The sequence below is a fragment of the Phaseolus vulgaris genome, chromosome 9, assembly GCF_000499845.2.
Source record: "Phaseolus vulgaris cultivar G19833 chromosome 9, P. vulgaris v2.0, whole genome shotgun sequence".
Taxonomy (NCBI): Eukaryota; Viridiplantae; Streptophyta; class Magnoliopsida; order Fabales; family Fabaceae; genus Phaseolus; species Phaseolus vulgaris.
In genome coordinates this window covers 24159593-24186953 of record NC_023751.2, presented here as the reverse complement: position 1 = coordinate 24186953, position 27361 = coordinate 24159593, and the positions used below count along the sequence as shown (strand labels likewise).

Here is a 27361-nt window from a genome sequence, read left to right as displayed (position 1 = left end):
TTATGTATAAGGGTTGAACCACTCCTAAGTGGTTCCTTTTAAATGATTGCTGGTAAATAAATATATATATATATAAAGAAAATTGAAGACATCATGTTTTCTTCTCCAGTTTTCAACTTGTGCAACCCATCCTTCCATTTATATTCTAACTGCGTGTTTTGGGATTTTGTTTATCAATTTTAATTTTTTTAATGAAAAATTCTTTTAAGAATGTTTTAATAAATTATAAGTATATAGTTTAAGATCGTTTTCTAATAACTTTTTCTCTTTTAACTTCATACATACTAATTTTATTGTTTAAAACTTGTACTCTACATTCCCACATCATCTTAAAACTACATCTCAACACAATTACCTAAGCAAAAACTAATTTTAATTATAGTGAATAAAATAATTTAATTTTTGCATGTAAACATATCTAATATGGTAATCTTATTTTTGAAATCTAAAAATAATTAAAAAAAATGCCAAGTATTGATAAAATATTTAAAATGATTTAAGTGTTGTCATATTTCACTCCTCTTAGCAACTTGACCTACATTACCTCTCTTTTGCACACTATAAATAGACTCCCACTCTTACCCTAATTAGTGAGTGCAATTGAAAGTGAGAAGAGATAAGTTTAAGTGAGGGAGGGTTTGCACTTTGAGAGAATCTTATCTACACCTTTTGGTGACCACTCAGAAAGATAGTAAACTCATTTTAAGAGAGACTCCAATTAGATTCAACAGAGATGGCCATTCATCACCAAACTTTGGCTTTCATTTTCGGCCTTCTAGGTACATACTAATACTATACCTCTCTATATCATATTCCCACTTTATTATTTTCATTTGCATAGTTCTCTCTATATCACCTACTGTCATATTTTTCATCTGCTTTAAGCATAGTGCTTTCAACAAACTTCTTGCAGGGAAACGCGTAAAATTATATCTTAGAAGTTTGAGTTACTGTCTTTATATCTTTATGAGATAAAAAAAATATGCACTAGTTGAAAGTCTATTAATCTCTATAATAATTATTTAAAAATTATATCAACAATAATTTGTAACTGGACATCCGGCTAAAATAGTTTTATATAATACATTAAGACGATATGAAGATTTTTCACTTAAAAATTACATATATATATTAAAAAATTCCAAACCCAGCACAAGAGGTGCTGAATGTTAACAGAATTACACCATCCACTGCATAAAAAGAGATTACAAGAGAAATAAGCTTCTCCAACTTAGTAACACCACCACACACTGAACTGCAAGGTAGCAGACCACTTGAAATATAATGTTGCATCTTCTCTTGATCCCAAAATGGCAATATCATTATGACCATAGAATAATAGATTACTCCAATTATCAATTTTCACCTTAATTGTCCCAGTGACTCTCAAAATAACGTTCAAACATGTTATTCACCAATTCATTGTCCTACAACAAACCAGCACCAGTTTATTAGGTAACTTTACTTTCCACTTTGGTATCACGCTTCACCTCATAAATGTAGATCTAAAGATGCATGTCCGAAAATACACTATTTGCACACGAGATATATGTCAGACATTACTACCAACATAATAACTTGAACCATTTGTGGTAGGAACATTGCATGGGATTGTTCTAGTTTCGAAAGAATGATAAATCATAACACTTGAAAGCAATTCTATTGCATTATGCAAATCAATGGATCTCTGTTTCTTTCTAGCTGTTATATTTTGGTTTCCTCTACAGAAGTTTGTCTCACTTCTTTCGGAGTGGCGAAGGGATACGTAGGAGAGTCATTAGAACAAAGTTATATATTAATCATCCTGAAATCGGATCTTGTTTTTGAAAGGGTTGAGGCATACCATTTGTGCTTCTAGATTTTTTTTTTCTGATAAAAAAAGCACTATTGCATTAGGGCAGCACCTTGGTAGAAATAATAAGAATAATAATAGTTGTAGGTTATTGTAGTAATATAATTTTTTTATCAGCGATATTGATTATAATAATAATCACAATTTGTTCATGAGTATACTGATGTTTTTTTTGCTGTGTTGGTAGGCAACATCATCTCCTTTATGGTGTTCCTTGCTCCATTGTAAGTGATTTTCTAGCTAGCATACTCATTGTAATTAAGGTGAAGCCCTTTTTCTAATACGTTGATTATATCTGATCAATGCAGACCAACATTTTACAAAATCTACAAGAAGAAATCTACGGAAGGGTTTCAATCACTACCTTATATTGTTGCACTGTTCAGTTCAATGCTCTGGATTTATTACGCACTCGTAAAAAGGGAGGGTACCCTCCTTCTGATTACTATTAACTCCTTTGGATGTTTGATAGAGACAATCTACCTTGCCATCTTCTTAGTTTACGCCGCAAATAAAACCAGGGTTTTCCTTCTTATAACTCCTTTATATTCCTGCTAATTTTTCTCTTCCTTTTCTATTTAATTTCAAGAATAACTAGTTTTCCTTCTATCAAATTGCACAGCTTTCGACCATCAAGATTATTCTCTTTTTGAACGTTTTTGGGTTCGGAGCCATGCTTCTTTTAACCCTCTTCCTAACAAAAGGATCCAAACGTATTTCTGCGATTGGATGGATTTCTCTGGTTTTCAACATAAGCGTGTTCGCTGCTCCTCTCGGCATTATGGTGAGAATTCAGAAGACCATTATTTAAATCATAAACAAAATCATTATGTATAGGGTGTTCAAATCCAAATCGATCTAAAGAAAACAAAATTGAAAATCAATCTAATAATTGAAAACCAAAGTAAATAGTTTTTTTTTTTTTGTTAAAATCGATTTACTTTTGTAAAATAGACGGTTTGATTTAGTTTAATGTCTCTAGAGCCAAACAAGTAAACTATAAAATTATCAGATTGTTTTTTTTATCAGTAAAAGGATTAAATAGCAGGAACCCTAATTGGTTCAACCCTTATACATACCTAAAAAATATCACATTGTTATTTATTATGAATTTTAGATGTGTATATAACTAATATTTACTATTTTTTTTCTTTTTTTTTTTATCTCGATCATTTTATGAAGTTATATCCATTAATTTATTTCAGGTCCTCTTCCTTATCACTTTGTTTATTTATTCATATTTTTATTACTGTTTTGCAATAGGAAAAAGAAAGAAAAACGATAAGGAATGGAATTGTATGTGTGCAATGTATTTGTATTTCTTGTATACAATTTGATTTCCATACCCATAAGTGAATATGGTGTTAATATACACATTTAGATATAATATTAATTCATTTAAAGGATTGTTAGAAATAATGGTAAGTTTCTCATGTGACTTTTGTCAAATTTTCCTTTATAATATTTTTAAGTACATAAATAATGTCATTTCATTTTAATAGAGATAGACCGTATAAAACTCATTAAGACACCACAAATGTAAATAAAGTGCAAAAACAAAATATTTTTTTAAAATTAAATTTGACGTGCAAGACAATATGTCTACTATGAATAGATTTAAAAGAGCATAAACAAACTGCAAACATCTTATTTTGATTATTTTTTATCAAATTCCTACTGTTATTTTACCTAGTTATATTGGTAATTTTTCTTTTGATTCATGTGAGCAGAGAACAATTAAGAAAAGAGAATATGGAAATTAGAAAATTAAGAAAACAACAACGAGAACGATGTGTTGATAATAACCATAAATATATGTAAATTAAACCACTAAAAATTAATTTAATTTAGATTTAGATTTAATACTACTACTTGTTAACACAATCGTATATCAATTTTATGTTTTTTTATATGATATTTAATTAAAATTTTATTCAAATCGCCATGAAAAAACTTAATTATGTGCACCTTACTTTTCAAAAGTTGTTTCTTTATTAGTAAAATAAAAATGATAATTTCACAACCTATGGAATTGTATACAATTTTTTATATGATGAGTTTACAGATAAATATATATAATAAAGGATAAGCTTAGAATTAAATGATATGAAAAAATATTAAAATAATAATATTGGAAGTTATAATGTGGTTGTATGAAAAATGTGGGTTGTCAATATATCATTACTCTTATACATATATACAAAATACTAACTATAATATATCTTAGCTAGTTTTTCCTTATGAAAAAAATGTCGAGTTTATCCTTGACATTAATGGTATGTTTGGATTGAGAAAGGAAGGAAGTGGATTTGTGAGAATTAGAGATGATATGTGAGGTTGTTTGAATTTATAAATGATAAAGTGGATTTGTGAAGATAGTTTATTGAAATTTGTGAGTGATGTGATAAATGAGAGGAAATTTAGAAATTATTTTAAAGGTGTAAAATGTAAGTTTACAAATTTATCCTTGTTATTAAAAAATATTTGAATAATAAATTATGATATATTTTTTTTGTGTGTAGGTTTGAGTTAATTAAATTTGTCTAATATATAATATCCATAATTACTTGTATTTTTAATAAAATATTAAAAAATATAATACAAAATAATTTTGTGTTAAATTGAAATAAATTTATTAGATATATTAAAATTTATGAAAATAATATTTATTATATTATACATTTGTTATTTTATATAACTATATAGTTATATGTTTTGTTGATATTATAATTTTATTTTATTATTTTCATTATTTATAATTATATGTTGTTATTAATAGTATAATTAAATATTTTAAAAATTGTTAAATAAATTTATGTAATATTTAATTTCGTATATTGTATATATAATTATATTAATAATTATAATAATAATAAAATAATTAATATTACTAATAGTTTGAATAATTTATATTATTAATAGTTTGAAAATGCATGTATAGGGTATTTGAGTAAAATGTAAGAATTTTATGTGAAATCACCGCAAAACTTTTCATTTGTGTGAAGAATAAAAACATGTTCTCACTCTCTTCTTCCCTGTCCGCCCCCCACTCTCCAAACTACTCAAACAAACACAAGAAGTACTCACTTGCCTCTCCCTCCTCATTGCATATTCTTGAAAACAAACACAATATAAGAAAAAAATACGAAAATATTGGTTATCATTTTCAGCAAAATCTAATATAGATTGTCACATAGTAACTTCCTTGGACCCAAATACACTTAGGAATGGGATTATATTCCTTGCGTTGTTACCTCTTTGAAATAATTTCCATAACTGCTTACCGTATGTTCACTTCATTTCACCTTCCTTTAGCTTTACAGGCTCTACCCAACAAGGTCCCTTTGACTTCCTTTAGCTTTACCTTAATTTTCGACATATTGTTGGGTTACTTCTGATCTCTCTAGAAAAAATGTCTAGACATTTTTGCACCTTTAAGCCAACTTAAATACCTAGTCCTTATCTTGTTTATGCCTTATAATTACACTACCTTGCTTTCCCCTTCTCACTCCAATTCCTCATTCCCGAATCTCTCCCCTTAATGCTCCTTAATGTGCCCCTAATCAACAGGGTCTTAAACCACCACCAATGACACTTGTACTTGTATAGACTGATAGGATCTAGATAGTACCTAGTACTAGCTGGAACAATTGTCTTGGTCGCTCCTCCTTCTAGTACTCGCTCCTTAATGCTTGGTCGCTTGTCCTTATTCTATACTCACTCTTTCATACTCGATAAAATGTTATCTGTATAAGAATGAATGATGTATTATAAAAATGTACATTACTCTAATGTGACAATATTTATTTATAATGCTCATAAATATATTTTCTAAAGCACCATATTTGATTTATTGAGTGTTGCAGAATTTATAACCTGATTTATAACGTATTTCTTTATTTTATCTTAATCACAGAAAACCCCCCCCCCCATTTAGTTGACCACTGAAAACACCTTTTTATTAACTTTCTATTTTACCCTTACGAAATAAAAAAAAAGGTATATTTGTGATCACCGGGTTAATGAGACATAAAAACCCTAATTTTTCATCTTGCTAGATTCTTTTTTATTTTTACTAAAATTAGTTTCCAAAAGTTGAGTTTCCTCATATTTCCTCCCACTTTCTTTCCTAAATATGTAAACAAAATTGACATTACACTACAATTTAGAATTTGAACATATGTATCTAGTTGACTATTATCCACACATATTCTCCCCACTTTACTCTTAGTTAAATTTAATTTGAGTCCAGTGACTAACTCGAAGCACCATCCACACCTATTCTCCTCACTTTACTGTTAGTTAAATTTGAGTCCAGTGACTAACTCGAAGCACCTTAGTATGCTTTTTGTGACAATGATATTCTGAACATTATTTGCAATAGAAAAAACAATGTCATTCACAAACTAGAATAAAGTAACTCCTTTCGATTTTTCAGTCACCCTTTCTAGAATTTGCTTATTAGTTTCCTGTCTCACTACTCATATCAAGCCCTCAACAACTATCAAATAAAGAAAATATGATACTTTTCCTTAGCCCTTTAAATGAATGAAAGTCCCTAGAAGTTGTTCAACACTATAAAAGACATAACATTAAGACAGGAACAAGTTATCCAGCTAGAGATGGCTACCTTAAAATGTTCTTCAAAATCATTCTGTTTTGCACATATGCTTCACCTACGAATATTAAAGTGTCGTGCACAAATTATATAACGTGCTTAGCTCATTGTCTCCCACTTTTATCACAACAAACAAATGTGTTTCGACAACCTTTTACCAATCTAACTAAGATTTCTATTGCACTTAAGAATTAGAATGGAGCTAGTTGGTCTCATCTCAAAGTTTTGGTTAATTAAACTATCTTTAACCAAAATTAAAATAGTTTGTTGATTTCAAAACACTCTCTCACAAAACTCTAACTTATTATGCATTATTAAGTACACAAAATTTCATCTAAAATTTTCCATAAACCTTTTTCATAATCCACCTTCAAGAAGATATTTTTTTACTTTTACTTTTCACTTCATCTACCACTTTCTTTGCAACTAATACCCATCCAACAAGTTTCTCCTACCAAGAAACACACATTGAATATCATCTATTACCCTAGCTAATACCTTCTTTCTATTTGATAGTACTTTTAACACTATTTTGTACAAACAACCTATTACGGATATATGTTTGTACTAATTCAATACAAGGGAATTGTCTTAGGAACCAAGGTAGGTTTAAGTTGTGACTTTAAGTTTAAGTCAAACAACCTTTCATTACGTCCCATTTCTCGAATCCAACAGCTAGGTTTAAGTTATGACTTTATAATTTGGATGAAAGAATTCACCATCGAGGTAGGGTTATTGCCACCCTTCTCAAATAAACTATTTTGAAAGAATTGCCTTATCATCTCCTTAACCCTCCTCTACTTCTCACCATTCACATTGAATGGTCAAGCTCATGATATTATTTCTTGTCATTTTGTAGTTTATTGCTAAGCCAACTTTTTTATCAATAAATTCTAAAATAAATTAATTGGGACAATTAAAAAATATCTCAACCCAAATAGAAAGAAAAGATGAGCTAATCCTCTTTGCTCTCCAGACACCTACCCATCACCAAAGACTAGTCCGATACGAAATATCAGAGAACCAGCCCATACGTCAAATTCGTATATAGCAACAGAACACTCGTAAAGACTCTAGCATACTCTAACCAAACTTCTATATTGGTATTTTTTCAATCGTAATTAAAATTTCATCTATTATCGAGATAAAACTTTGATCTTTTATTGTTATACAAAACCAAGTAGTGTTTTTAGAAACACATTTTTTAGAAGTTATTTTTTTATGCAGTAACAAGGATGTTATGCTCCCATCAAAATTGAACACGAATAATAAAAAATTTCATTATTCAGGTGAAACTCAAATGTAATTGGAAAATAACATCCACACACTATGAAATTGCATATAAGTTTTTTCCAACGAAGAGCATATAATTTCTAATTTTAATTGACTATTTTTTTTTCTTGAAAGACATTCTTTTAAAATAAATAAAAAAACAAAGTTCCTTAATGAAATTAGGGAAATATTCTTTTTTTCAATTACAAATTTTCAATTTCTTTATTCATGTAGGTGTAGAGGAATTTTCATATTCAACCAGTTTGCACTATTAGTGGTCAAAAGATAAATTAATTCTTATGATTGATGCATGCAGAAACGTGTGATAATGACGAAAAGCGTGGAATTCATGCCTTTAAGTTTGTCCTTCTTTTTGACCTTAAATGCTATCATGTGGTTCTTCTATGGCCTTCTCCTCAACGACTACTACATTGCTGTAAGTTGAATTCAATCATGCTACGTGCGTTTATTAGGAGTATTTATTCATATTATAATGACCATTAAAGTTTTGTCTTATTCTGACTAAGTCTTTTCCTTTATCACTTTTTTCATTTCCTTTAATTTCTAGATCCCATAACTTTTCCTTGTGCTTTAATAAGTGATAATGTCAATTTAATCATAACAATTTATTACCTGTACGCACTCTATTAATATTGAGTCACATCTGAAAAAAAAAAGTCAAATGGAAACAACGGTTCCCCTATTCTCTAGTTATTTAATTAGAAAAATCTTATCTCATGCTTATATATTAAACATTTTAATTTGCTTTCTTTCGATTTTTTTATCGATTTTTTTTCATTCAATAAAGAAGAAAATTAAATTAAAAAACACATTTAAGAGATGTTCCAATTTTTCTACAACATCAGAATATATGAAACTAATTAGAATACGTATTTAGGTTGCTTCCTTTTGATTTGATATAACCTACCAAAAGAAAATATAATTTAATTTTGAAGAAAATAATTTAACGGTTCCATTTGGATGATGCAGCTCCCAAATACATTAGGTTTTCTATTCGGCATAATTCAGATGGTGATGTATTTGATTTATAGAAACGCCAAGACAAACGAGCCAACGCAATTGAAAGAGATTGTTGTGGTTGGGAAGATGAGCACAATGGAACCCTCTGAGCTGAATCATGTAACCAGTGGTGCTGTGACTGAGATTGCTATTGAGGATCCAAATGGACAAGAAGGACATGGAAACCCTAAGAACATCATGGATTCCCATAACAATAACCAAATAGGTTCAAAGAGGAAATAAGCAAAAGTACAAAAATTGAGCTACAAAAAGATTTATCCTAGAAGTATAATAATCACTCTACTTGGTCAAGTGGGTCTCTTCTCAACGCAAGATCTGCGTTTTGGAGTTTAGGGTTCTTCTTTTGGCCATTTATGTTATTGTATCATTTTCATACTGTAATAAATCTTTAATAAGATTTGGTTTCTGGACTTTGTATTTTTAAATTATTGAATATAGTCTTATACTTTTACAATGTGTATTTTTCTTTTTTACATTCATCAAATTAAAGTGAAAGTTGAAAGACAATAATGTGGGGGAATTAATTATTATTTTAGTAATGAGCACACTTTTGTATATTTTCATATGCTGCAATCATCATCATCCTAATGTTAAGTTTTATATGGTTTATAGTGGCATGGGGTCTTCTCTTCTTTTATGATGTAATGGAGAAGGAGACAGATATAAAGTCCAACCTAAAAAAGTAAAATAAAATGTATATCTTCATGACGGAACCTAACAATCATTGGCAGAGACCCGACACAACGACTGTATAGATCACAATCAGGAGTCATTACAGTCTTCTACGTATCATTATAGTGTTCTCGTAGCAAAAACAAAATGGAAAGGTGATAAAAATCTTTGTAAATTAATTATTTGATATTAAATTACTTTACCGTACTAAAAACAAAATTATATATATATATATAAAAGATTCATTTACTCTAAGAATAAATAAAAAGAATTACTCTTAATCTAAATGTTTTATTTAATTTAAAATTAACAGCTCAACTTAATTAACAATTAGAACAAGTAGAATATGAGAGTTCTATTGGGTTTACTTCCTAGGTAGATGCCCGTCCAATATAAACTTTTAGGTTTTTTTCGATCAAAGAGACAACAGTCAGCAGAATATACAGATAGAGAGAAAAGAAAGAAAAGAGTAAAGAGAGAAAGTTTCATTCAGTAAAGAGAGAAATTTTGTCAGCATGTTCATACTTTGTGTGATTTCAATCTGATCATTCGGATCTTGCAAAAGTTGTTTGAGCAGAGAGAAATTCATCTCACACTGCAGCAGCGTTCTCAACGTTTCTATTGAAGACGAAACTTTTCGGATTGCTGTTGTTGTTTCCTCCACCGTTGGATCGAACTGAAATTTTGTCAACAAGTTCATACTTCGTGGTGCTTCAATTGGACTGTTCGGATTGTTAAAATGTCACTGGAACAGTGATATTTGTTCTCTGTTTCATCTCTGTTGTATTGCTATTTAGCTGGTTATTGAGCATAATTTGTGTTGTGATTTGTTACTCTTTTGTAACCATAACTTTGATCATATTAATATTTTGACATACTTTCATATCCATGCGCTTTTGCAAAACACTCAGCTCCCACATCACGAATCATGTCCTCCGTGTACTGCTTCATCCATGGTAGAACCCACATATTCTTCAGTTACGGAAACACGTGGTAAATTTAATAATTCACCATGCCATGTCCAAGTTGTATAAGATCGAAGAAACCCATCACATAGCAGGTGTTCCCTCATGATATTCACATCCAGTATCCTTCCATTCAAACAGTTAACGCACGAACACCTGATCTTTGCTCCATCATGACCACTAATAATCGTGTTACGCTGCGCAAATTGTATAAATTCCTCTACTCCCCTTTCGTACTCATCACTTATACGAACAACATTAATCCAACCTCGATCCATTATATATTCTGGAATAGTTAGGATTTTCTAATAATTAGTATTCTATTCTATCTCACACATTTGCCGAGGGTCGAACACCCCCGAACTCAATCCAAACACGATAATTCTATTCTAAAAGTAACAATAACTAACATAACATAAAACTTTTATTAAAATGTAATTAACAACTAACTAAATATATATAATATAAATTTAAGAAAATACAAATTATATAATACAAATTTATATATAATAATATATAAATTAATTGTTTTCGTAACTAATTTATTAAATTATATATAAATTTTAATAAACAAAAATTCAAAATACACAGAAATATATAAATTATTAGTTATTAGTTATAAATTCCAAGTTGTATTAGTTATTAATTAAATATATATTATAATACAAAAAAATAAAAATTCAAAATATTAAATAAAAATTCAAAATATTAAATATAAATTCAAAATATTAAATATAAATTCAAAATATTAAATAAATATTAAATACAAAACCAACCTGTCCGTCGTGAAGAAGCTTGATGGTGATCGGAGTGGAAGACAAAGACGAAGGCGGCGGCGAAAGCTGTGGCGGTGGCGGAGCAGGAAAACAGCAGCGAACACCAATGGAACAGTAACCTAAGTGCCACAAACGAAGTAAGGAAACGAAAATGACAATGGCAACGAAGTGAATAATGAATGATGCGAAAACGAAAACGAAAACGAATGAGTGAAACTGAAACTTACAAAACGCAGAGAGAAGAAACTGAACTGAGCGCAAAACGTTGAAACGAAGAGCGGAGAAGAGGAAAGTGAAAGTGAAAGTGAAACTAGTGGCGCGCTTCAAATTTTTAGGGTAAAATTGTTTTACAAATGCGGTTGTAGGGTAAGACCGCATTTGTAAATCAATTCAATTTCAAAAATGTCACCGCGTTTTTTACAAATGCGTTTAAGCGCAAAGCCGCACTAAATAAAGGGTCGTTGCTTTACATTTCTGCACTAGTGATTATTGCTCTTCACATATTCTTGCAAGTTGGGAAAATGATTATTTGCTGCTTATTGCTCTTGTTGAGATATTATTTTTATTGTGTTGAATTTCCCATCAAGTTCTAGTCAAGTTTTATTATTGGTAGATATGGGATAGAAAGTAAGAGGTCTTTTTGGTTGAGATGTAGATGAAAAGGTACTTTGTGAACTTCTTTTTACTGTATATGGGTTGAACCACCTCTGAAGTGGTCTTATTTAATTTTATTATTATTTGCTGACAAAAAAAGAAGAAGAAGAAAGTGAATAAGATTATTGCTTAGGACCCGATCTATGTACTTGTATAAATTGCAAGAGTATAAATATGTTAACTAAAGATCAAACAACTGTTTTAATATCAATAATAGATTATTACAATTAAATAATTTAGTAAAACGAAGTGAAGAATGATCCTAACAAAAAGTAGAACCCATATATATGAAAGATATCTATAATAGATTTAAACAACACCATCATTATATAACTATAAAAGACCTACAAGAAGAAATTAAAAATCTTAAACAAGAAATACAATTATTAAAAGAAAATGACATCTCACTAGAATACAAATTACTAGAATTAGAAAAAAAAAATAATAAGTTATCAAAATAAACAAGATACTGATTCAAATAATATAAAAGAGATTAACGCAGAAACTTATATTAGTATGTTAAGTCTAATTACCATTCATAAATGGTATACTGAAGTAACCTTAATAATCTAAGAAGAAACTTTTAGAGTCGGTTTGTTTCCGCATGAATACTGTTCATGCATATAGAAAAGGAAAGAAAGAGTGTGTTTGTATCCATTCAAATGTAAGGAAAGAAAGGCAATGATTTGTGGAAGAAGGATAAATTCAGCCCCCTCTATGTAGCAAAGAAAAGCAAAGAAAGTTAAAGAAATTCCCACAAAAAATCAAGATTACCCTCATTCATTTATACACATAAAATAACACTATTTTATATATTACAATAAAAAATATTATATATATATATTATAATAAAGATAAAATAATTAATTATAAATTTTATAACATAATAAATTAAATAAATTAATGGATTCTGAAAATCGATTATTTTATAAAAAATTGTAACATACTCTGTTATAAATTTAATAATATTATACTTAATTATTATAAAAATATAATATAATATAATAATAAAATAAATATATTTGTATAATAATAAAATCAGTATATTTATATAATAATAATAATAATATCAATATATTTATATAATAATATTAAAAGAAAATAAATTAGTAATATAAATATAAAAACTATGAACGAATAAAAATAAAATTATGTTTTTTATATTAAAATTTATTTGAGGTTGAAATAAAAGTTTTTACTTAATTCAAATTTACACAAAAATATCTCATATTTTATTATTTAAATATTTTTTAAATAAGGGTAAATTTGTAAGCTTAACTTTTATACATTTAAAAATAAATAAAAATTTCCTTATGATCATCACATCACTCACAAACTTCAATAAACTTTCTTCACAAATCCACTATAATATACCTTAATCCAAACAACCTCACTTTCTTCACACTTTCCTCTCAAATCATTACAAATCCACTTCCCAATCCAAACACACTATTAAGATGATAGTCTTAATAGACTTAGAAGTAGATATTAATTGTATTAAAAAAGAAATAATACCTACTCAATAGTAATAATATTAATCATATTAATAATATTAATAATATTCATCATATTAATAATATTCATCATATTAATAATATTAATAATAATATTAATCAAAATATTAATAATAATATTAATAATTTTTAATAATATTAATAATATGAAATAATAATAATATTTAATAATATTAATAATATTTAATAATATAATTAATTTTAATAATAATAATCATATTAATAATATTTAATAATACATTAATATTAATAATATTAATAATATTTGATAATATTAATAATATTTGATAATATTAATAATATTTGATAATATTAATAATATTTGATAATATTAATAATATTAATAATATTTAATCATATTAATAATATTTAATCATATTAAAAATATTTAATAATATTAATAATATTTAGTAATATTAATAATATTAATAGTATTTAATAATATTTCATAATATTAAGAATATTTAATAATATTAAGAATATTTAATCATATTAATAATATTTAGTCATAATAATATTTAATAATATTAATAATATTTAATAATAATATTATTATTATTATTATTAATATTTAATAATATTTTATTTTGAATTATAATATAAATGATATTAAATATATAATTAATATTAATAATGTTTATATTATTAATTTTATTAATATTTGAGAATCATGGATACCTATTTACTGTAGAAATATTTTTTTTACTCGGATTAATACTAGTCAGAAAAGTAAAAGTATTAATGCATATATTTATTCTTTTATGCATGTAAGAACTAACCTCCAAGGATTTGTGCTGAAGTTTGAAAAGACAATTGATAGCCGGAGCAAGAAAGGAAGATTATAAATCTAGACACCAATCTCGTATTTTGAGTATTAAGTCTATACTAGAGCACCATGTTGCAATTATATAAAGAATTTTTTGAAAAAATTCAATATGAGCTTAGAAAGATCAACCAATTTATTAAGAAAAAGACAAAGAAAGATAGTTTTTACTTATTTTTACCAAGTGTTTTATTGTTATATGATGTTCGATATATGTTTACTATTTATATAAATTTGAACTTAAAGAATGCTAAATATTTTCATTCTTCCGACTGAACTTGACGACATTAATTCTTCCGTTGAAAATTTTGTACTAGTACAGTGTTCAACACATTGTTGGTATTCGTTCCATGCAAGAACAATGTATTTCTTGATTCACCTACAAAAATATTTTCCCAAAAAATGTAACAAATTTCTAGGAAAAGATTTAGAGAAAGGAAAAAGAGATGAATACTTACATGAGACGCAACGAAGACACAAGGGAGCAACTATGACGATAAAAGAAAATCGAATGTGTGAGGGAGGAAAAGTGAAAATGAAGAACACGACAATGGAAAATGAAAATGGAAAAATGAAGGGAGGAAAGGGTGGTTATTATAGCATATTGCATTGTTGTTAAGAGGAACCAATAAGCTACGAAAATAAATTTAAATGGATTTTTCTAATCTCATTTATTACATTAGTTAAATGTCATTACTAGTATTATTTCTCTTTTATTACATTTGTTATATGAGAAATGATGTAAAATTTGTTTCAAATACTACAAATTTATCACTGTGTTTTATTTTACAACGATTCTGGTTTAACCTATTTAGTATCGTGATGCTATATTCCAATTTTGAACTAGTAAACATGTTAAGAACTAAACAAAACTCTAAACACAAAATGGAGGATTAAAAAATTTCAAAGTTAAGTAAGGTACAAAGAAACTATTTTCAATTTGGACACAACTATACTAGAACATGCAATAGAGTTCTAGACAAGGCATTGATTCAAGGAAAATTGGAATTAAAAGCATGAATCAATTAATAATGAAAAATACATGGAATAAAAGAGAAATTAAACTATCCTAAACATAAACAATTCATGAACAAAATAGGAAGTAAGAATATAAGGAAAATAAACATAGCTCTGGTAGAACTTTCCTCCAAGACCTAACTCTGATACCAAAATGATTGAAGCATCTCTGAGGCATTGAAAAACTTGAAAAAAACTTTAAAAGTTTTCCCATGTTTCAAAAAAAAAACTCAAGACTAGGGTTCCTCTTGCAGGGAAGGTTCCTTGGAGAAGACCCCTTAGAGAATACTCTCATTTTGAGACATAAGAACAAGAAGACAAACACTTTAGCAAGTTCATTTTCTATTCATCTCAAAGGTGGTTTACAAAGAGGGTAGGAACTTATTTATAAGTAGAGATGTTCCTCACACTCAAGCTATAGGTGATGTGGGACTAAAGAGCGCAAAGTGCAAGTGAACTTGAAGATTTTGTCACCTACATGTATCCAAGTATCACATCTCTCATAATTCAAAGCTCTTTCATGTGTTTATAAGCTCCAAAGCTCTCTTGAATCTTGCATGGTCGTGTGGGTATATGGTGGACTGTGTGTTCCCTCCTTGACCTTTTCAATTTGGGTTTTAAATTTTCTAATGAATAGGTTTGCATGTTAACTCCGCAACTTAGGGTTTTGAATCCCAAATCAAACCCTAATTAGGCTCAAATAAGTCCATTTATATGCTTATACTTTTTACAAGAGAAAAAAATATTTCTATACAATTTTCTACTCCTACTCTTTTTATGCAAAGCTACTCCTATACATTTTTATAAGACTAAGAGGAAGGAAAATATATTCTTCTTTCAAATGTTGATTCTTCCTCCATGAGGCTTCATCTTCTCCATTCCTCCTAGCCAAATATGTGATGATTGGATGATCCTCCATCACTATGTTGCAAATAGAGTTTGATAAGTTTTTTCATTTAAAAGTTCAAATGTTATACATCAACATAAACCTTAACATCTCAACAAGACTGACACTACAAAGTTCAATCCTCACATGTCATCCATGGAAAACTATATAAAAAAGAAAAAAAAAACATGGGACCAAATCAAACTCATGCTAAAAAACATACAACCAAACTCCCACAAATGAAAATCAATGAGTTAGATATATATTACAAAAGAAATGCAAATTAATAAAGTAATGAAGAACATTAAATCAAAATCCAATCTATATTATAAATCCCAAACTTAATAATACTATTTGTATAATGATTCCTTTACCGCGTGGAACACTTGAAAGTCCAAAATTTTGCAATTAATGTAGAATAAAATTAATATAAATTTTATAATAAATTATTATTATTATTATTATCATAAATATTTTTATTTTTAATATTTTAGCTTTTATTAGTTTAATTAATATTATTATTATAATTATATTGGTATTGTAATTGTAGAATACCAACAAAGTTTACCAACAAAAAATATTGAGAATGAATTATCAACGGATATTATCCACAAATATTTATTCGTACTCAATTACCAATGAATTCGTCAGTAAAATTAAACATAGATCTATCGATAATTTTTTGTCGTTAAATTAATAATGTCTTGTTGGACAACATGTAATCAGATTCTTATAAGTAACAATAACAAGTATACATAGTTTTTTTTTTATATATATATCACAAAAATGATGATATTATTGTTGAGCTTTTATTTTCTTTATACTCGTTGTTTCTTTTTATAGTAACGAGTTAAATAAGCATAGGAAAGTTGGTATTTTCAATTGTGTTTGATTTAGAATATAAAGATGATGGGTTGGATGAGTGATGGATGCTTGTTTCGACAATAAAATTCCCCACTTCTATGGTGACGGATACATGAATATACATGGTTGAGAATCCACTCTAGAACCACGTACACAACACTAAATGCAAACAAACTCCAAAAATGTGCTGAAGTGGCTCACACGCCTATGCCATATCACCCCAAACCTTTTCTACACAATTCCCTCTCTATTTTTCATCAATCGTGAGCAACCTATAAAAAAACAACATAACCAAATATTAACATCTTTTGCTGTAAAAAATTCTAACATGAAGGTAAAACGTTGTTATATGTTGAATCCTATAAAATTTTATGTTTTAGAGTGAATATGAATTGTTTTAAGGTTTTAAACTAAAAATTGAAAGAAATAAGAGGGTTATTTGAGTAGTGTAGTAGAGTAGGGAAAATTGTGACTGCTGGCGTGGGTCAACAAGCAAGGGGTTTTCTTGTTGGAGTAAATTAGCATATTCTGTGGATGGAGATGCCGAAGCTTTTAATTTCACATTATTCATTTGGTCGTAGCTTTATACTAAACTAGTTAAGATCCGAAGCTCAAAATGGGATTACGCATCGAAAAAGCTCCCCCCGAATAGCTAGCTAGCTACCTAGCTAACTAAATTTCTAGTGCGATTGCGAAATTCACTGATTCAAAGCTCAAAGTTCACTTCGTTTAATCATGCAAAAAAAAGATTATGAATGGGGAGAAAGTGGGTTGAGTCTCTGTATATGTATATGATGTTGAGTTTCATGCATCTTGGGGTGCATTATAGAGTGCAGGTTCACAAATTTAGCTTTTGTAAATTTGTTTTATTCGGTTCAACTTGGCTTCCCAAGCTAGTTGAGACCTATATATATATTCAATAACTTTTTGTCACAAACTAACCAAAATTAAACAAAAATGAATACGTATGGGGAAAGGTAGCACTCGCGGGACCGCAGGACCATTTCTTATTCATCAAGCTAATTGGAAGATATTTCTGTCATCCCTAAATATGGCTCAACTTTTTTGTTTTTAAAATATATAAATTGATTGATATGTTTTTGAATGATTCTGATATTATCTTAATAAATAAATATATACATAATTCAATCTTACAATTTAAATTTATATGACAAGCACTATCTTTATAATATTATAATTTTTTATATTTCTAATCAATATGTATCTTTAACATGATATTTTTTCAATTTAATTTTAATTTTTTATTTTGTTTTAATTGGTTCTCAAATAAATTTAATCAGTCTTTGCATTTGTAGTAGGTACAAATAATGTACTTATTGAGATAGTAATATTATTTTCATTGAAATTTTTTAACTATATATATTCTTATTTTTAATCTGTGTGAAAAAATCTTTAGGCTGTTAACGAAAATAATTTATAATTAACTCACTTTTAAATGCATTTTTACTGCAAAGTCACTAATTCATTTGCAGTATCATAGTAGGATAAATTAGGAATAACATGAAGTTTGGAATTTATAATTTATTATTTCTTTTATTATTAGAGTGTTGTTTAAAAAGGAATTCATTTAAAAAAATTCAAATAATTTAGGACTTATTTGAAAAAAATATATATTATAATATCTCTCGACTATTTGCATATTTTTAATATGTACTTATACTTTTCTAGAGTCCTATGAAAAGTCTACCTCGGGACTTGGTTGAACATGATTTAAAGGTTTAGGAATCCAGTTAAAAGTTTCTCAAATAATTTGACGAATGACGACCTATTATTGAGAGCAATGCAAATCATTTGCCATGAAATACTGTATACCAACAAGAGTTCAAAGTGAACTTGAATTATTGACTAAACAAATTAAGTAAATAAAATATTGTAACACTATGTTTAGTGATGCATAATAGCTATATACACTTAGCCCTTAGGAGCACCAACACACCAAATTTCACTTTTAGTGATAATTATTTTAATGGAAGTAAGCTTATGAGTAAATTAAACATGTGTGATTATCAATTATATTAATATTTTCAATATCTTAGAAAAAATATATCTCTGAATAATATTCTCTTAAAATCTTTAGAATTATTCTAAGATATTAATCCAAAACATATCAATATATTTAAGTTTAGAATAAATCTTTCACAATTTAGTTTCTCTTGAATGTATTCTATAAAATATATTTTAAAAAAAACCTTCAAGAGAAAAAGACATGTGTGTGCTCTTTTTTTCAAAATCATTTTTAATCACATATTTGAATATCTAATTAAAGTAATTTATGTTTGTGCAAAATATCTCTTTATAAGATATATCAATTTTGCTTAGTTTAAAAGAATATTTTCAATATATTGGACAAAGTAGTCACATGCAATACTCATTTGAAAACATTTTAAAGTCTCAATTAAAACATTGAATTTTGATACAAAAATAATTTATATGATTTGTCTCAATCAAAACGTGTTTAGAAAATATCTTATAAACATTGTAAGCAGATATATACGTGAAAGGATTAGTTTGGAAACTTTCCTGACACTTGTTCATCTAGCATCATCACCTGCCACGTTCATTTCATCATCATCTGGTCTATGTAGTGCGTATACTTTATATGATCTTCATAGTGTATCATTCAACACATCCAACGAATCGTCTAATGCTTTTAGATTTGAGCACATTATGTTAGTCTTCATCTAGCACTTAAAGTATGACACTTGGTGCATTGAGTTTTGTTGTAGATTTCATTTGATGCTTGATAATACCTTTGAATGATTCTTTTAATCATCTTGCAATTTCTTTAAGGGCTTCGTTTGCCACTCGTTATGTTGGTCTTGCTGACCATGAATAATTCTTTTCATGTTCTTTGTTCTGTGAAGACAATGTTTATCACTTATTTGCTTCATCATTCGTCTAATGCATTCTTTAGCTCATAACTTTATTTTGCTTTGATTTCTTACAATGCATGTCTCATGTATGGTTTGATATATTGTTTTTATTTGTTCTGTAAATGAGTGAGCTTGGTTATACATATAACACATATAGTGTTTTGTTATCATCAAAACTCTTAGACTCTCTATCTAATGGATGATAGATCATTTATAATTTTACAAGTACCCCATCCTAAGCCTTTGATTTGTACTTATTATTGATTGTCTTCTCTATCCCCCTCCTCACTCTTATTGTTTAAAAACACTATCCCTTTGTTCCATATACTCTAATTCTCTAATTACATCGTCCTCATCCCCTGTACATGTTACACCAATTTGTTTTCCCAAATCCCAAATTTTAATAGGTTGCATACTATCAAATTGGCTCTAGAATGGTCTACTACAGTAGGATATATCTGTTTTTTTATCTTGATTCATAGAGGTTTTGGATTACTAACCTAGTTGCCCTAATATGCTTAGACAGTGATTTATCCACCTCGATTGACACCCTTCATTGTGTTAGAATATATGGCCTTAAACAAGAAGGGGTGAATTGTTTATAAAATATTTTCGCAAACTTTGAAGGTATAATGAAAGCCAATGAAGAATCACAGAGAAAGAAACTAAGGAAAGTAATGCACAAAGCTGTTTTAGTTGATTTCCAGAAAATCAACCGGTTATTTTTGCGATCAACCGTTAATAAAAACAACTTAAAACAGATATATGTGAGATCAGGGAAAGAGAGAATCACACAAACAGATTTATACTGGTTCACTCTTACACCAAGAGTTACATGCAGTCCCCGGAAACCACTAGGTAATCCACTATGCAATCAAAACCAGACTACAAACACCACACACCAAAGTAGTGACCTTGAACCCCTCAAGAAACACACTACCTTTGGCAAACCACACTAAGAGTGTTGATCTTGAACACCTCAAGAACACACAACACTCCTTGGCAACACAAATACAGAAATACAGTAATCAAGGAAGAAGAGAATAGAATACACCTGGGTATTACAAAGCTTAAAGTTCATAATTACAACCCAATCATATTCCACACACTTAAGAATGATCCAAAGTTCTTTCAAATCTTGGAAAAACTGTTTTTGATAAACTCTTTTTCTTACTTCAAGATTAAGAGCGTAAAACCACCTTTATATAGATCAACCAAGTGGTCAAAAACATTTAATAAAGGAGCCAAGGTAGTTAGGATCATTTAAAGCATATTAAAACCACTTAACAAAATTTTGTTAAGGTTTCCAGAAAAACAATCAGTTGTTTTGTCGAAACAATCGGTTGAATTGACTTGACAGCAAAGTCAAGTTTTTCAAAAAACTTTTCAAAAACTACTAAGGTAAAACAACCTTTTGTTTCGAAATTTCAACCTGTTGAAATTTCAACAACTTTTTATAAAATCCATCTTTTCAAAAGGTTAAAGATTCAAATGAACTTGGATCATCTTAAGGAGTGAATTAACAAGTTTCAAACAACTAGACACACACACACAACAACAACAAGGTCTTCAAGTTTTCCACTTGGATTTGGAGACATCAAAACATCTTGTTCAATGTTGTTTACTGGACTCCCTTTTCCAGATCGTCCTCCCACGACGGAAGGACTCGTGTTGAAAGTGTGATTTGTTGATCAACTTCATATTTCTATGCTCATCTTCAATCACATACAATGTGTGTTTTTAATCATCTATACCTTAGGACCACACGATTATCGCAAATTATGGTCGTGATTTGTGGTTAGGTTTAGGAGTGATTCTCGTCCCCTTCCTATTTTTCCTAAGACTTCGCGCGCATTTAGGGTAATAGTAATTCTATCTTTTGTTAAAACTGGCCCAACCTCATCTAAGCCACTACTTTTTTGTTGGATATGCTTGGAGCCTGGTAAAGACACTGGCATCGTTTAATATAGACTAGACATTAAGACTATTTACAACCTATAGTAGATTTCATAGAGCCTCATGTACGATTTGTAAGGCTGAAACAGGTTTTGGACGATTGATTTTTTGGAAACTCAAAGATAGTCGTTTTTTGAACAGACTTTAATGAGAGAGGTTTTCCCAAAAATGTACATGGGTTTTGATATTCACAAGTTCCAAGTCACCATACACAAGGCTAAGAGAATAAGCATGTACAAATAAACTGTCTTAGTTTGTATAAAGTTGTAAAAATAAGTAGAATAGTTTCAGGAATATAGATTACTTTCTAAAGTACTTCAAATAAAAACATGTACACTCTATAAACCCTCACTTGATATACAAGCAAGGGTTTCTAGAGCTCATAGGAACACATAACTCTAACCAAATAAGCATCAAGAACTCACCTTGGGTTAGCTAGACTAACCAAGGTTAAGGTAGCTTAAACCTTAAGCTCCCTTCACCTATGGAAGCCTATAAATAGATGTTTATCACACTCATGTATTCAGATATAATAATATTTAAGGAGTAAACTGAATATTTCAGACTTCATTCTCTCACAAATCTCTTTTTGCTAAAGAGCCTCAAAGGCCTAATGAACCCTAGAGTCCATACAGTCCAACGAGGACATGTTGTCAGACAACTCGATATATTATGTTCCTAACTACATTGGCACTGATTAAAAGCAGTAATTGCCATTTCCTCTTCCCCTACTACAACACAAATTTGACCATTGATCTGCTTATCTTGCTTGAACGAAGCACTAAAACCCCATGACAATCTAATCTTGAGCCTTGCATATTCAACATTTCCCCCGACTAATGTTGCTTCATCAATTTCAATAAGATATGTGACTTAGACAACTACCTTGTTGAAGCATTTCGCGTTCCATGTAGAAATAGGAACCCCACCGCATCTCACCCAAACTAATCGGTTCTCAAACATTTCTTGTTCAGACCATGGCACTATATATAGTCTGAAATAGACTTTCAAACCACCCTCTACTAAGTTCTACCATTTTCTCTACACTTTCTTCTTTTTTTCTAAGAAAGTAAGACTAAGTTATTCCCCATTGTTCTGTCCGGTTGACTGGGACGTCTTCGTGCGCGACCTCAACCGTCAGCTAGGGACTCCTTCCCACTGGTTACCTGTGGATTCCTGCAAAAAAGAGGACAAAGAGGCGCCCTAGCGGCCGTTTGCACTCCGACGCTCAAGTCAGCCAGCAAGAAACACCTAAATTGTGCACCTCCGTCTCTGAGCACCGCGTGTGACACTCTGAAGGTGGTAAAAAGAACTGTGTATTGTGTGTATGTTTTCTCCCTCAGGCAAAGATCTTTTCCCAGTCCGTTGTACGTAACCTTCAGGCACGAGCAAGCAACTAGAGAGTTCTGGTAAATTTGTCAAAGGTTCCAACCCTGTTTCCCACATTCTCAGCGCTATTTAAACTACCCAAGCATTTAAAGCGCCTTTAATTACAAATGTAACGCACTCAATCAGCATATCTAATTAGAAAACGTAGCGCATTTAAGACGTTGAAACGCTTGGGAGCCATTATAGTACCTGAATGCTCGAAACGGAAACTGTATTGAATGACTTTAATTACCTGGCACTTGACTAAAGGGTGTTTCTATTCTGACATGGCTGTCGCACACGTGGAGGGCCTCACGACGCCGTGACCCCATCTAGGGGCGTTTCTGCCCATCTGGGGACGTTTCTACGTGTGAGTCCTCCTGCTTGGGAGTGCTACTGCGCTAGGGGTGACTTTTTGGGTGCCAACTCATGCCCCCAATCATCTAGTCACTTACTTTGAGAGCGTATATGCCTTCCTCTCGTACCCTGCACCCGGCTACCCTGGGCGTGACCTTCCTCTTAAGTCATATCTGTCCCAAAGGCGTCTCTGGGGCGGCAGGGGTACTTCACGAGTCAGGCTGCCCTACACTGGTGCTATCACTATGGCCTTGAAGCCACCTTTTCCTTCTCTTTATCGCTGCCCCGGGTTATCGGGACCTGAGGCCTTCCCACGGCGTCGCTCCCTCCACGGTCTTTCCTACCCATGGGTATCGGGGAACCACCCTGTGATTGCCTTGCTTTAGTACTGTTTGATCTGGCGACGCCCTGGTTGGGCGACGCCTTCACCTAGGCGACGCCTTGCCTTGGCGACGCCTCTTCTTGGTGACGCTGGCACTTAGCGTCTCTTCACCTAGGCGACGCCTCGTGTTGACTTTGACCCCTGGTGTTGACTTTGACCTTGACTTAGTCAACGCCCGGGTACGGGACGGTACACCCATATTCCTCACTTTGATCATATTTATACCCCTTTGATAAACTCGTCATAACTTGGTTAAAAGAGAAATAAATGCTTTCCAATATGTCTTCCTTCTTTGATTGAATCATTGGTCCATTCAGTCTCTCTTGTGTAGACGTAGACGAGACACTCCCTTTGTAACATTAACATAAGGTTTCCTTTTCGTTTCCCTCCAAACAAGAGGCTTCCTCTATTTTGTATTCATTTGCATATCATTCCTGTTTCCATAGTTGTTGATATTTTTGGGTCTCATTCTTTCTATATCTTGATATGTTGACATGTAGCTTAAAATTCTCAATTATGATATTGTCTAGTTTCTTCTCTGTTCGTCTTGCATTTTAAACATCATACATCCTGATAAACCCAAATCTCTTCCCCCACTTATATTGTGATATGAAAACCTCGTTCACCCTTTCCATCTCTAAAATTTTTTTAGCATGTCATATTTCCATAGCAGTTGGAGAAATTTAAAAAGAAAAAATGTAATGTAGGTTTGTTTATATAATCATTTCGATGTTATTTAAAGAATGATTATCTTTGTGTTATAATGATCATGCACTTAAAATTAATTAATAATATATAGTTTGATCTGTTAACTCTAAAAGCACTAATCCAAACTCCTTGTTCTTGTATGAAGTTGTTATAAGTTTTTCTAAACCAATAATTTCTTAAATTGGTCCATTAATGTTGTCTAAAATTATTAAGCAGATTATTCTTAAATTTTTCGGTCTATTTCTTGCTCCCTCAGAAAAGCAGTTTCTTTTTAGAGAGATACTAGAATGATCTGTACTAAAAGTAATAAGCTAATGAAATATGTAATTTTTATAAACTCAACTTTATTACTCATGTTGTTAGGTCACTATTAATTACAATACTTTTTTGCTAACATATCCACCAACATAAACTGTTTTTAATACCTGGATTCCTTGAATTCAATTTGATTCCCTACCTTCACCGTCGACTGTTGAAAAGAAAAGGGCACCGTCGTGCTATAAAGCTCGAGCTATGTGCATGTCCAAGAAACGCAGAAAAAGAAACATAAAAATAATGAGAGAATAACACAAAAATTTCTAGAAATCTGTGTAAGGGGTCTTACATTAAGTTTCTATAGAGAATATGCTGATAACATGTTTATGTACGGTGAAAATGTTCTTTATTAATTTCCAATATATGCATGACACACTTCTTTTTCTTGATATTTTTTCAATGAATGGATTGAATAATAATAGACTCACACTAAAGCACCCTTTGTGATATTGTAAAGAAATTTAGAAATTTAGCATGGGAAGATAAATGGCTACTTTTTAAATAACATTATAGTATTTTAATAACTTGTAGTAGGCCTGAACATGAATGATACCGGTAATGGAAGCATTTTATATTATTAATTATTTTTCATTCTGCCACAGAAATATTTAATCTAAATAGTGATGGGCTTAAACCAAAAAGGTTAAGGTGTTAAAGACATTTCTTATAAAGTTACTGTCATACATGCTGTAACAATTCCAATACAAGTAGCTGAAAGTGCTAAGTACAGAAAACAACTAGCTGAAAACTACGGTTTCAAGCAAATTGGAGAGCAGATTCCAGGTGATGATGCTACTTTGAAAGCTGTTATCAATTCTTTCCTAAGAAGGTGGATCAATGTCATGTTTTATAACATCATCACTGAGCAGAACCTGTGTTAAATATACAAGTGTTCAATTGTATCTGCAGAGCACTCCTTGGAGATTCTATCTTTTAGAATGGAATATTTCTTTTGCTGCATAAAATTGTATTTTTTAGTGTTTTTTTATTGCTTAGATAAGAATCAAGCAATGTTGCCAATACCGTTATGACATTTAAGTTTATACTAAAACACCAATGGTAGTCCTCAGTTTCACTATACCACCTGCACTGTTAATAATATTATGAATAGTTTATAAATAATATATATATATATAACCATTTTTTCTTGTAATTGTCAGAAAATGATTTCTGGTGATGACAAATGTCTTTAAAATCTGAACTATAGTTATAAACATTAGTTTTAGATTTAGTATTTTCTTTATCAGCTTAGACTTAATAGTTGAAGCATAAAATCGTTTCAAAACATAAAATTTATATAATTGTTATTCTTCTGTTATATAATTATTACGTGGTCATAATTCATATTTTTTAAGAAATAGAATGGGTATTAGAGTTAAAATACTACTTCAAGATTAAAACTATTGAACCGTAATTGACTTCTAGACGAATTAGTATTATAATAATAATAATAATAATAGTTGTAAAAATAATAATTAAATAATAGTAAAAATATAATTTGGTAGTATTAAAAACTAACAATAAAAAACAACTTTATAGGTTATTGATTATGAAGTTCAGACGAAATATGTTGCAATAACACTTAAGTCTAATTTACACAGTAGAAATCAATGTGTATTAATAATAATAAATATAAATTTAGAATAAAGAGAAAATGACAAATGTTTTATGTTGTTTTTTATTCTTTTAAAATAAATAGCGTTGTATTAAACATTTTCGTGATCCATTATGAAGAACCTCCTTTTATTGGTTTTCACTAGTTATATTGATTTGTTTTATCAATTTTTATTCCTGATGAATTCTGTGGAAGGGTTACATGAGTGGTGAGTTTAGTCTATTTTTGAAAATAGTGCTGGAAATGAAGTGAAGAGATAATTAAAATTTACTAACAAATGCCAGTAAAATTTGCCACTAAAAGTCATGAATCTTTTCCGGAGATAAATCAGTCTTTTACCGGTTAAATTTTGAACATCTCATACACCAGTCATTGTCTAAAAGCTTGTTAAACTTTTGGCTTCCATTTATATTGCTCGTATAAGAAATATTCTTATCGCCGCTAAAGATACTTTTTGTAGTAGTGCATTGAGAAAATTAAGGTAAGTGATAGTATCGGTATCTTTCATTTCAAGTGAATGGAAAAATAACTATCGATACATTATAAGATACAATTATTAATTGGTTTTAGTTTAATTTAATGGTTTTTTATATTTAATAATCTCAACAAATTCTGCCTGAGATTTTTAGCTTTTAAAATACAAAACATGAAAAACAAGAAACATAAATGAATTAAGAAGATAAGAAATGGTAAATCATGTTGACTATTCTATAATACTAATGAGATCTTAACATGTATTTGAACATTTAAGAGATGTTACAAGTGGCGTAAAAAAAAATTGATTAGACATAAACGCCTGAACATGCTAAAAA

At 29.7% G+C, this 27361-nt stretch overlaps 1 protein-coding gene across 1 annotated transcript; it reads left to right on the top strand.

Annotated features, from left to right (window-relative positions):
* The first annotated feature begins 733 nt into the window (after window positions 1-733).
* Window positions 734-9185, top strand: LOC137821192 (bidirectional sugar transporter N3-like). Its single transcript, XM_068625666.1, has 6 exons — window positions 734-779; window positions 2040-2076; window positions 2161-2374; window positions 2475-2636; window positions 8059-8178; window positions 8733-9185. Exons 1-6 carry the CDS (start codon window positions 734-736, stop codon window positions 9003-9005), a joined length of 852 nt encoding a protein of 283 aa, XP_068481767.1. The 3' UTR covers window positions 9006-9185.
* Window positions 9186-27361: the final 18176 nt, after the last annotated feature.

What these genes read in the sequence shown, in the direction of transcription:
- LOC137821192 (XM_068625666.1), top strand. Translation starts at nt 734, where the DNA reads ATGGCCATTCATCACCAAACTTTGGCTTTCATTTTCGGCCTTCTAG. An exon ending in ACGCCGCAAATAAAACCAGG is followed by an intron (nt 2,375 to 2,474) that starts GTTTTCCTTCTT and finishes CAAATTGCACAG; the next exon opens with CTTTCGACCATCAAGATTAT. An exon ending in CTGCTCCTCTCGGCATTATG is followed by an intron (nt 2,637 to 8,058) that starts GTGAGAATTCAG and finishes TGATGCATGCAG; the next exon opens with AAACGTGTGATAATGACGAA.